Source organism: Coregonus clupeaformis, chromosome 40 (genome assembly GCF_020615455.1).
Source record: "Coregonus clupeaformis isolate EN_2021a chromosome 40, ASM2061545v1, whole genome shotgun sequence".
Classification (NCBI taxonomy): Eukaryota; Metazoa; Chordata; class Actinopteri; order Salmoniformes; family Salmonidae; genus Coregonus; species Coregonus clupeaformis.
Window position 1 is genome coordinate 21,687,742 of NC_059231.1, and position 13,328 is coordinate 21,701,069.

General features: G+C 43.7%; 1 protein-coding gene across 4 annotated transcripts in view; it reads left to right on the forward strand.

The window, feature by feature from the left end:
- Nucleotides 1-13,328, forward strand: part of LOC121571746 (leucine-rich repeat and calponin homology domain-containing protein 1) — a 98,929-nt gene that overhangs the window by 73,819 nt on the left and 11,782 nt on the right. For 2 of the 4 annotated variants that reach the window (XM_041883404.2, XM_041883402.2), the window contains exons 14-15: nt 1,243-1,321; nt 2,654-2,770. In XM_041883404.2, the coding sequence (XP_041739338.2) occupies nt 1,243-1,321; nt 2,654-2,770 (196 nt within the window). The remainder of the gene's footprint in view (nt 1-1,242; nt 1,322-2,653; nt 2,771-13,328) is intronic. The other 2 variants (XM_041883405.2, XM_041883403.2) reach the window with 1 other exon arrangement.

Here is a 13,328-nt window from a genome sequence, read left to right on the forward strand (position 1 = left end):
AGGTAGTGGGTACGATCCCCGGGACCACCCATACACAAAATAATTAATAAATGTATGCACGCATGACTTTAAATCGCTTTGGATAAAAGCGTCTGCTAAATGGCATATTCATATTATTATTATTATTATGATAAAATACTTATTTCCCTCATTAAAATGCAAATCAATTTATAACATTTCTGACATGCGTTTTTCTGGATTTTTTTGTTGTTATTCTGTCTCTCACTGTTCAAATAAATCTACCATTAAAATTATAGACTGATAATTTCTTTGTCAGTGGGCAAACGTACAAAATCAGCAGGGGATGAAATACTTTTTTCCCTCACTGTATGTAGCTGTATGTTAGCTAGCTACCTAACATTAGTTGGATACTAATACATCGAACTTGCCAGTATATTAACTATATGCTATCTAACTAACTACCCAGTGTTTATTGACTTGATTATTCACGTAATTCTTAGATTAGCTAAGTGGTATAGTCGTTGTGCGTTCTCAATGGAGTCGTAAGATGTCTAGCTAGTAATTTGTTACGCTAACAAGCTAGAAAGAAGTTGCATAGCAACCACATCAACATCCGGTAGACAGGCGAAGGGCTAGTACACTCAACTGAAAGGATACAGTTTGTTTACAGGATACTAAAATGAACTTATAGTATACACTCATCAAGTTTGTAGTATACAGTATGTTAGTATGGGTATTCGAACACAGCTATTGTCTGGTGGTTCTTTCAAAATCTTCAACATTGCTCTAGCGTTGTCACACACACACACACACAGACAAGGCTATTGGGGACAGGGCACACATCCAACACTGACCACTTGAAGAGAGCACTGTCACCACATAGCAACACCATGTCCAATACCAGCTACATGGCCATAGCAACAGTGACCTCAGCACAATCAAGCTAGAGGACAACTGGCCATACCAGTCAATCTGGGTGAGGGTCAGCGAGAAAGGGACAGAGTGAGTTATGATCTAGTTAAGCCAGCTCAGAGGTCATCTGTAGTGTTACATAGTCACAGTATAGGACGCCAAACACCAATCTAAATCCTGCACACACATGTTCATCATACACACATACACAGTGGACAAACAGAGGTCACACACATACACATTCAACACCAGCTGGCTTGTCCCCAATTCCCCCAGTAGACCTGGATAATGTGTGTGTTGTTTAAGTGTACTCTCAGGAGAAGAGGGTCCCTAACCTTTATGTGTGTACTCCCTTTGATTCTCTACCAGGGAGAAGACAGAGTTCCAGGCAGCGGTCCCACGTTTACCACCCCTCTCACCCCTCCCTTCGGGCTGAAGCCCCGCTCGGGTGAGTGCCGTCTGGGCATGGCTCACTACCGGGGTTGGGTAGAGGCCTGGATGGGTGGGTGATGGCGGGTACCCCTCTATAGTCTTCATAATCAATACAATACACACATCTCAGTCAGATAGGTGCACAATACCTCCGACTGTCTACACAGACTACAGTCCCTAATAGAGTCCATTCATGCGTCCATCCTTTCTCTCCAAAATGAAGACATGGACGTCCTCAATCCCCTCCGCTCTGCTTCTCCCCCAAACCCCAAATCCTCCCACACCCCAATCCAGCTTTTATAGGGTTATACCATTACCCCAAAGTAAGAAAGACCTGGGTTCAGTTCCTCCAATAGTCAAGAGTCAACCCCCCCCCAAAAGTCACAATCCCCCCCAAAAGTCACAATCCCCCCGAAAGTCACAACTTCTAATGAGGCACATAATACCTCATAACACGCTCTGTCCCCAAAAGCAGCAGCAGTTGGGTCATGCTGTAGAGGCTACCAGCCCTGTCCTGACTAACATGCATTGCTCCCACAATGTTTCTGTAACGCTGTGTGAACATGGCCCAGAGAGAAAGTGATGTGTGTTTGCTGAGAATACGTGGGTGTGAGTACTCTGCAACCAATCCCAAAGAGTGGCTATGGAGGAAGCGGATACAAACACACATACAGTCTCTTCCTTCTTTGAGTTAACTAACTGATGGACTGGTTAGCTACATCCCATGGAACAGAGCAATCCTTTCCGAACCCTCGATACCTGTCTGGTACTCCTCATGGTCCGATGGCTTTGGGTGCAGGTTCACTGAAATTACTCTAGCGTCTGATATTTGCTGCTTGTAGAAATAGAGCTAGCATCCATCCAGCTAGTTGCTACGTACAGTAGGTTACTACTGTAGTGTGTGAAATGTAGCTTTACCTGCTAACATTAACAGCATGTCATGAAATCTGTATTGTGAAATGGCACTAATATTGATTAATTTTTTTATCTTTGTTTTGTGTTGTTTTTTTTCTCTCGCATATCCTTTGTTTCTTCTTTTCCTCTTTCCTCTTCCTCTCCTTTACTCCCTTTCTATCTTTCTACCAACTGCTGCATGACCTCTCACACCAATTCTCACTCCAATCACATCCCTTTATCTAACCCAATCTACCTTTGCATGCGATTATCAACTGCCGCTGCCTGTTTCGTTCCCTTGTCTTTTAAAATTCAAACCGATTTTTCTGTAACCTTTTCTGGTGTCTCGTGTTTTGGGGGTGTGGTTTTGGAATGGACCTGTCTTGTTCTACTTGGCCCCTCCCCCCTGCGCCACGCCCCACCCTGCCCTTCACCCCTCCCCCTCTACCTCTAGCCCCTGCCTCACTGCCCTGCTCGCCCCCGCCCTGTCTCCGCCCCCCCCTCACACAGGCCTTGTCCGTCGATAAAGACACTCCCCCTAGACCAAGCGATGGAGGCATGCACAGCAGTGGTAGGTCACTCCTTCCGACTATTCGGCCAATCGGAGGCCTCGAAAATAAACAGCTCAACAGTCTCTCAGATGTTTGCAAATAATGTGCATTTGTGTGACTCACATTCCTCTCTCTCTCCCTCTTTCTCTCATTGTTTCCTTTTTTTATTTTCCACCTGTTTTTTCTCTGTGTCTCTTTCTATCTATCACTCTCTCTCTGTGATCTTTCTTCTCTAATCTGTCGTTCTAATCTATCTAATCTATCCCTCGTTCCAAGCCATGGGTGTGTGTGATGAAAGTGTGCACTGTACTTTTGCAGTCACATCTGTGCCTTGGACCACATGTTTGAGTTGTTTCCGATGACTCCACTCCCTGACTCTGTGTGTGTGTGTGTGTGTGTGTGTGTGTGTGTTGTTAGGCTTGGGCGATACACCTTTTGTACCATATACCGGGGTATTTCGAAATACCAATGATATGATTTTCAATACCGCTAAAACAGCAGCAGCTTGCAGGGGGCTGCGTGCTACACCACTACTTATAACTAACTAAAAGTTATTTATAACTATAAGAAATCTAAGATGTGTCAAATAAATTATATCCAGCTCAGGGCTCCAGCTATGCATTTGGTTTGCTAACTTACTAGGTAAGTGGCTAGATGTCAAGGTCAAGCTTCTTGGTTACAGCAGAGACATTCAATCCCATCCTGGATCAAATCCCTGTTGCCTAAATTGTTTTGTGCGTCCACATTTTTTAATTTATTGCGCCCCTTGTGTGCACTTCCGGTAATACCATATACCCGGTATGGTACAGAAACGGTATGATGGTATGAAAATCTAGATAACGCCCAACCCTAGTGTGTTTGTGTGGGAGCGGAACTCTGCCACTCATGTGGAGTGTGAGGCCCAGTAGATCAAATGAGAGCCTCCACACTTCACACTCCTCCTCTTCCTTCATCCCTTCATCTTTCCATCCCTTCATCTGTTCTCATGTTGGTGAGTGTGTTCTGGTCATCTATATTATAATAAGCTAAGCATTCTAAGCTGCAGGAGGGTCCTCCTACAATATTGGGGTGATTTTCTTCATTTTAGGCTCAAAAGAAGAGCATTGTCCTCTTATATCCAGTAGGCCTCTTTATATTCCGCTGTGTTTTATATTTTTCCCTATTAACCCGGATCATAGCACTTGCTTTCTCTTTCAAATTCAATTTTGGCCTACCATGAACCCATGTTATCCATATATACCTATGTAAGAATGCTTTTCATTGACTATAGCTCAGCATTCAACACCATAGTACCCTCCAAGCTCATCATTAAGCTTGAGGCCCTGGGTTTGAACCCCGCCCTGTGCAACTGGGTCCTGGACTTCCTGACGGGCCGTTCCCAGGTAGTGAAGGTAGGAAACAACATCTCCACTTCACTGATCCTCAACACTGGGGCCCCACAAGGGTGCGTGCTCAGCCCCCTCCTGTACTCCCTGTTCACGCATGACTGCGTGGCCAAGCACGCCTCCAACTCAATCATCAAGTTTGCAGACGACACAACAGTAGGCTTGATTACCAACAATGACGAGACAGCCTACAGGGAGGAGGTGAGGGTTCTGGGAGTGTGGTGCCAGGAAAATAACCTCTCACTCAACATCAACAAAACAAAGGAGATGATCGTGGACTTCAGGAAACAGCAGAGGGTGCACCCCCCTATCCACATCGACAGGACCGCAGTGGAGAAGGTGGAAAGCTTCAAGTTCCTTGGCCTACACATCACTAACAAACTGAAATGGTCTACCCACGCAGACAGTGTGGTGAAGAAGGCAGAACAGAGCCTCTTCAACCTCAGGAGGCTGAAGAAATGTGGCTTGGCACCTAAAAACCTCACAAACATTTACAAATGTACAATTGAAAGCATCCTGTCGGGCTGTATCACCGCCTGGTACGGCAACTGCACCGCCCGCAACCGCAGGACTCTCCAGAGGGTGGTGCGGTCTACCAAACGCATTACCGGGGGCAAACTACCCGCCCTCCAGGACACCTACAGCACCCGATGTCACAAGTAGGCCAAAAAGATCATCAAGGACATCAACCACCCAAGCCGCTGCCTGTTCACCCCGCTATCATCCAGAAGGCAAGGTCAGTACAGGTGCATCAAAGCGAATGAAAAACAGCTTCTATCTCAAGAGAATGAAAAACAGCTTCTATCTCAAGGCCATCAGACTGTTAAATAGCCTTCCCTAGCACATTAGAGGCTGCTGCTGCCTATTGAAATCACTGGCCACTTTAAGAAATGGAAAACTAGCCACTTTAATATTGTTTACATATCTTGCATTACTCATATCATATGTATATACTGTATTCTATAATATTCTACTGTATCTTAGTCCATGCCGCTCTGTGATTGCTTGTCCATATATGTATATATTCTTAATTCCATTCCTTACTTAGATTTGTGTATATGTTGTGAAATTGTTAGATATTACTTGTTAGATATTACTGCACTGTCGGAGCTAGAAGCACAAGCATTTTGCTACACCTGCAATAACATCTGCTAAACACGTGTATGTGACAAATAAAAATTGATTTGATTTACACTGTATATATAACAAAAACAGTACAGGAGGGCTCCAGATTTATTAAAGAAATAAGTTGTTTCATCTAACATGTCCAAGCAGGAATGCATCATACAAATATTTTGTTGTGCAATACCAGTGATTGGTATGAATTTGTTGCTATAACTTTACTGTCAAAATAGGGCTCCAGAATTGCAGATTTGCATACAAATTTTGCTTACATCTTTTGAGTACAAATAGGCTATCACATAGGCTAATTCACTTGTGGTTAAATCACTGAGGAAGGGGAAACTCGAAACCAAAGAACAACAAAACCACAACTGTAGCTACTACATTTTGAAATGTTGCGGCAAATTTTTCTTTTTTTTATCTTCCTCCCCCCTCTGCTTTAATGCAAGAATCAGCATGCTACTGTTTGGCACGGTTACTATTACATTTACATTTACGTCATTTAGCAGACGCTCTTATCCAGAGCGACTTACAAATTGATGGTATTGCATCATGTCAATGCCATTATGATGTAATTTTGCTCCCAAGTCAAAGCCTATAAAAGCACAGCTACTCAGTGGGTATAACAATAGTCATGTCCTGACGCAGACGATACACTTCTCGCCCAGTCCACAGGAAGCATAAAGCCACTCGGACCATGAGGCGCAAGAGGAGAGTTTGCTCCCTGTTAAGTGTTCTTTGGGCTGCAAAGCTCACTGGCAAAAATGTATTCTAAATAAAAATGAGGGCTTTTAACTAACTTTGAAGACTTTCTTTTTTTTAATTAGATGGTTATTTGTTTATTTTCCAGGTTTTTGTGTTTGAAATGGCACCTTTACTACAGGAGATGAAGCTGTCATAAAGCATTTGATGGAAGCGTTTGTAGACCAATTTTGAATCTGTAGAATTAGGCCTACATTTCTCATAATGCTCATTGACTGGACATGGCAATTATACGTCACAATAGTAATATACATTTTGCAACATGCAGCAATCCACAGTACAGTATCAACTGCGCTGCTTCGCTTATGGTGGACCCGTGCTTAAAATCTTCAACAGCATCTCACGATAACCCACTGCCCTATTTTCCACAACTCTTTAACTAACCCTCAAATCCTTTCAAATAATGCTGTCAAATAAAGCAAGTTACAGCATATAATGAGTAAAATAAGCACTAGGCCTAAAACATAGGCAACAAATGTGAGCCGGTAGACACACTAGAGAGGTGGAAATTACACTTCCAAGCTTAGATGTGATTGCATCCGTGTGAGCTACAAATTCTAGCTGGTCACTTCACTCAAAACTTTATATTTTTGGGGCAGCTAAAACCATGATTCGGTCCAACAGTAGCATCCAGATTCCTGCATTAAAGCGCTCGGAATAGACTAGATGGAGAGAAGGGGGAAGGAAGATAAAAAATTGAACTTCTTTTGCGCAACATTTCAAAATGCAGTAGGCTACAGTTGTGGTTTTGTTGTTCTTTTTGTTTCGAGTTTCCCCTTCCTCAGTGATTAGCCCTAAGTGAATTAGCCTATGTGATAGCCTATTTGTATGCAAATCTGCAATTCTGGAGCCCTATTTTGACAGTAAAGTTATAGCAACAAATTCATGCCAATCACTGGTTTAGGTATTGCACAACAAAATATCTTTATGATGCATTCCTGCTTGGACATGTTAGATTAAACAACTTATTTCTTGAATAAATCTAATCTAAGTCTGGAGCCCTATTGTACTGTTTTTGTTATATATATATACAGTGGGGAGAACAAGTATTTGATACACTGCCGATTTTGCAGGTTTTCCTACTTACAAAGCATGTAGAGGTCTGTAATTTTTATCATAGGTACACTTCAACTGTGAGAGACGGAATCTAAAACAAAAATCCAGAAAATCACATTGAATGATTTTTAAGTAATTAATTTGCATTTTATTGCATGACATAAGTATTTGATCACCTACCAACCATTAAGAATTCCGGCTCTCACAGACCTGTTAGTTTTTCTTTAAGAAGCCCTCCTGTTCTCCACCTGTATTAACTGCACCTGTTTGAACTCGTTACCTGTATAAAAGACACCTGTCCACACACTCAATCAAACAGACTCCAACCTCTCCACAATGGCCAAGACCAGAGAGCTGTGTAAGGACATCAGGGATACAATTGTAGACCTGCACAAGGCTGGGATGGGCTATAGGACAATAGGCAAGCAGCTTGGTGAGAAGGCAACAACTGTTGGTGCAATTATTAGAAAATGGATGACGGTCAATCACCCTCGGTCTGGAGCTCCATGCAAGATCTCACCTCGTGGGGCATCAATGATCATGAGGAAGGTGAGGGATCAGCCCAGAACTACACGGCAGGAGCTGGTCAATGACCTGAAGAGAGCTGGGACCACAGTCTCAAGGAAAACCATTAGTAACACACTACGCCGTCATGGATTAAAATCCTGCAGCGCACGCAAGGTCCCCCTGCTCAAGCCAGCGCATGTCCAGGCCCGTCTGAAGTTTGCCAATGACCATCTGGATGATCCAGAGGAGGAATGGGAGAAGGTCATGTGGTCTGATGAGACAAAAATATAGCTTTTTGGTCTAAACTCCACTCGCCGTATTTGGAGGAAGAAGAAGGATGAGTACAACCCCAAGAACACCATCCCAACCGTGAAGCATGGAGGTGGAAACATCATTCTTTGGGGATGCTTTTCTGCAAAGGGGACAGGACGACTGCACCGTATTGAGGGGAGGATGGATGGGGCCATGTATCGCGAGATCTTGGCCAACAACCTCCTTCCCTCAGTAAGAGCATTGAAGATGGGTCGTGGCTGGGTCTTCCAGCATGACAACGACCCGAAACACACAGCCAGGGCAACTAAGTAGTGGCTCCGTAAGAAGCATCTCAAGGTCCTGGAGTGACCTAGCCAGTCTCCAGACCTGAACCCAATAGAAAATCTTTGGAGGGAGCTGAAAGTCCGTATTGCCCAGCGACAGCCCCGAAACCTGAAGGATCTGGAGAAGGTCTGTATGGAGGAGTGGGCCAAAATCCCTGCTGCAGTGTGTGCAAACCTGGTCAAGACCTACAGGAAACGTATGATCTCTGTAATTGCAAACAAAGGTTTCTGTACCAAATATTAAGTTCTGCTTTTCTGATGTATCAAATACTTATGTCATGCAATAAAATGCAAATGAATTACTTAAAAATCATACAATGTGATTTTCTGGATTTTGATAAAAAATTACAGACCTCTACATGCTTTGTAAGTAGGAAAACCTGCAAAATCGGCAGTGTATCAAATACTTGTTCTCCCCACTGTATATATATATATATATATATATATATATATATATATATATATATATATATATATATATATATATATATAACATGGGTTCATGGTAGGCCAACATTGAATTTGAAAGAAAAAGCAACTGCCATGATCCCACAGGAAATAGCCCTATGGGAGTTTTTTTAATTCTCTGGAGTTGAGAAAAATCACATATAGCCACAGACCAAAAAGCAGAACAGTTAAACACATTTTTGATTTGAAGGAGGGGGAATTGCTAGTTACATAATATATCATATATGCCTTTTAGCAGACGCTTTTATCCAGCGACTTAGTCATGCGCACATACATTTTAAGTATGGGTGGCCCCGGGAATCTAACCCACAAGCCTGGCGCCATGCTGTACCAACTGAGCCATACAGGACCACGTCATGGTGGTGTGTGTGTGTTATGGTGGTGGTGGTGGCAACGTTAAACCGTGTGTGTGTACGTCACTGGATCAATGTGGTTAAAGACATTGGAAGGGGGTCTGCTATGCAGAAGCTAGCTCCAAGCCCACCCAACAACACTAACACACACATCCACATACTGTAAACACACATACTCTCCAATACACATACACATACACATTTATACACATGGATTTGTGTGTTTCTGTGTGTACGTGTGTGTATGTCTGTGTCTGGGTAAAGTATGTTGTTTTAAAACATTCTGTCTGACAGAGAGAATGTGTTCATTCCTTCTGTAGTCATTAGAACAGCATGTGTCTCAGTATGTTCACTCCCAGTACAACCACAGTCCAGATCAAGCAACACACATAGACACCCTCCATTAAGTCCCCTCTGATACAGGCTCTGCCTGAAAACTCATTAAACACAGACACAGGATATTTCATGCCAGGGTTGATATGGATGGGAAAGCAGGCTGGGTACTGGGTTCATACACACTCACTCACACACTCACACAGCTTCTATCCCCAAGCCATAATACTACTAAATAGTTAACCAATAGCTAATCGGACTATCTGCATTGACCCTTTTTGCACTAACTCTTTTGACTCATCACATACACTGCTGTTACTGTTTATTATCTATCCTGTTGCCTAGTCACTTTATTCCTACATATATGTACATATCTACCTTGTACCCCTGCACATCGACTCGGTACTGGCACTCCAGGTATACTGTATAGCCAAGTTATCGTTACTCATAGTGTATTTATTCCTTGTGTTATTTTTTATTATTTCTCTTTTCTCTCTGCATTGTTGGAAAGGGCCCGTAAGCATTTCACTGTTAGTCTACACCTGTTGTTTACGAAGCATGTGACAAATACAATTTGATTTGATTTGTTTTGACACACGGCTTCGTACTGGTCTATCTTCTGTTTCTCTCCTCCGGCTTCCCTTCTATAGCTCAGGGTATTTATGGTTTTATATTTTAACTGTTAGATAATGGTCTCACTGGGGATATCCCACTTCCATCAGGAGGGAAACAGAAGCTGCCAGCAGCCATTTCCCCCCCCCAGGGCAACTCATGTTACAGGATTGTTCAACATGTTCTATGGGTGCGTTTTTATGACATCAGCATGGAGTCAAAGTCAACATGAGCTTTTTATTACTCTCCTGTAGCTAATGATAACAATTTTATTTATATAGCACTTTTGATTTACTACCATTTTCAAAGGGTTTTACATTACATGTGTAAGAGTCAAACATCAATGGCAGGGTAAAAGGCCAATAGGTATTATAATAACATAGACATGCAGAAAGAATGACCCAAAGAAAGAAAATACAAATGTTCAAAGGAGCAGTAATGTTGAAAAGGAATGTTGGACAATCTGTCATATGGAATATCCTAGTAGTGAGAACAGTGTTGATAGCTGCATATTTGTTTTCAATAAAGAGCCAATCATAGCCATGCATCAATAAATGGGTCAGGCCTCAGGGAGGTGACATCACCAGTAACCAATATGAGTTGAGATCACGAGTGTCTGACCGCATTAACAGCCAATCAGGTCCCAGAACCCGAGGTAAGGGCACCATTCCAAATCTAAGTGTGTCTAGGGTCACACCAGCAGTAGTTGTTGGTAACACGGTTAGCCTGTTTGTGTGTGGATGCCTGAGGGCAGAACTACGAAGCAGAATGACTGTACTGATACCGATGACTGTGTGGTGTAGTAGCTGTTATTGACCTTTGACCTCGTAAACAACACCAGCTGCAGAGAGATTTTACTCCTCTGTTGGGTGATGTCACACAGTAGCAGCCTTGACTGACTAGAGAGGAACCAGGATTGGAAACTTACTCTGTGATACAGGACTTCCTTCTGGGGTAGAACGCCACTGGGTGGCCATTAGACAGCGTTAAACTGGGTTTGTTGTTGAAAGGAAGACACACAGAGCTCTCTCTCTCTCTCTCTCTCTCTCTCTCTCTCTCTCTCTCTCTCTCTCTCTCTCTCTCTCTCTCTCTCTCTCTCTCTCTCTCTCTCTCTCTCTCTCTCTCTCTCTCTCTCTCTCTCTCTCTCTCTCTCTCTCTCTCTCTCTCTCTCTCTCTCTCTCTCTCTCTCTCTCTCTCTCTCTCTCTCTCTCTCTCTCTCTCTCTCTCTCTCTCTCTCTCTCTCTCTCTCTCTCTCTCTCTCTCTCTCTCTCTCTCTCTCTCTCTCTCTCTCTCTCTCTCTCTCTCTCTCTCTCTCTCTCTCTCTCTCTCTCTCTCTCTCTCTCTCTCTCTCTCTCTCTCTCTCTCTCTCTCTCTCTCTCTCTCTCTCTCTCTCTCTCTCTCTCTCTCTCTCTCTCTCTCTCTCTCTCTCTCTCTCTCTCTCTCTCTCTCTCTCTCTCTCTCTCTCTCTCTCTCTCTCTCTCTCTCTCTCTCTCATCAATCAGTGTGTGCCCTCAGAGGCTCTATCAATGTGTATAACACTGGAACAAATAAACACCCTGCCATTACACACACAGACACACACAGTAACCTATTTTAGAGGACATGCTATATATTGCTGGGAGGGAGGGGGGGAGAAAGATAGAGAATAGTTTCACTGGAGAGAGGGGGGTGGAGAGAAAGCGTCTCCACTCCACTCCACTGAAGCTAAATGGACCTTGGGAGAGTTGGCTTTGCCCCTGAGAGGAATGCTGCCCTGCACTCAATCCAGGTAGCTTAGTGGTTAAGAGCGTTGTGCCAGTAACTGAAAGGTCGCTGGTTCTAATCCCCGAGCCGACTAGGTGAAAAATCTGTCAATGTGCCCTTGAGCAAGGCACTTAACCCTAATTGCTCCTGTAAGTCGCTCTGGATAAGAGCGTCTGCTAAATGACAAAAATAAATAAAGACAAAAAATCCTCCACCTCACCCCTTTTACCCTCACCCCTTTACCCTCTCCCCCTGACCCTCGCCTCTTCCTTCTCCAGCTGGGCTTTGTGGCCAGGGGTCTTCCTTGGCAGTGCCCAGCCTGGCTGGGTACAGGGGAGGCCAGGGTCCAACATGCCAGTCTAGCCTTCTGAAAGAGAAGACCGGGGAAATGCCAACAAGCATGCCCCAGAGCTTTGTTGCACTGCCAAGACTCAGTCAAGACCTGACAGGCCATCTCTCACACAAATCATCTCTCTCTTTTTCATATTCCTTTCTCCCGTTCTCTCACTAAAGAACTGTAATGGAGTAGGTCGTTTTTAAACTGGAGCCAGAGATGGGTAGTAGCTATGCTCTAGCTTCCTGTTTTCTGACTCTTGCCTTTATTTACATATTTACTGAAACACATTTGTTTACACTAGGAAGTTCACCTTGGATTACATTTTCCTCTCTCTATTCTCCCTCTTTCTCTCTCTCCCTCTCCCTCTTTGAGCCAATGCAGTCCTGTCAGCAGGATGAGGAATATTCTCAGTCTCCAGAATGTATTTCATTTGTCAGAACACTTTATGGCTGAATGTCCCTGTTCAACTGAGAGGCTACATCCTAAATCTCCTAGAGGGAGAGAGTGAAATAAATTAGAGAGGAGGGACATAGAGAGAAATTTAAACACAGAGGAAGAGAAACAGAGAGGATGAAAACGAAAATGTAGACAGAGCAGACAGCAGACGCAGGGAAAGAAGGAGAAAGAACTGGACTGTGATAACACTAGGGGTGTGAGGTGAATTCAGACTCCTAGACTGCCCAGTCTGCCTGGGTATGAATGGGGTACACAGTATGCAGTAAATGGTGACCGGGTCACAGCTTCTGCCTGTTTTGATTTAGTATCCATCCACCATCCATGGCACCGCTAGTTGTTTAGACTGGACTGAGCAGGGTTGAACAGTGCCAGTTTACTGAGAGAAATACATGCTGAGGCTGGCTGGCTCACTGACTGCTTTGAGACGATGTGAAAAAGTGCTTTATAACTGCAGTCCATTATCATTATTATTATGAAGGACCAGTTACAGACTGTATACGTTTTTAACTTTATGACTGTAGTCTTCATGACTACACTGTCTGGACCAATGACAGGATCTTGCTGTGTCATTGCAGTGGGACCAGTCTGTTTGGTGAAGAAATATTCGGAAGCGTTGTTTGGTGCTAAAGCTGTCCAGATGGTCTGCTTGCCTGAACATGAGAGGGAGGGAGGGAGAGAGAAAGAGAGAGATGTCACCCTGTAGGATACAGTCATGCTGTGCCCTTAGATAGAGAGAGAGTGAAAGTGAGAGAGAAGGAGATGTCAGCCTGTACTTTATAGCACAGTCCTGCTGTGCCCTTACAGAATGTTCTGAGAGTCTGTGCTGTGTCCTTCCAGAATGTTCGGAG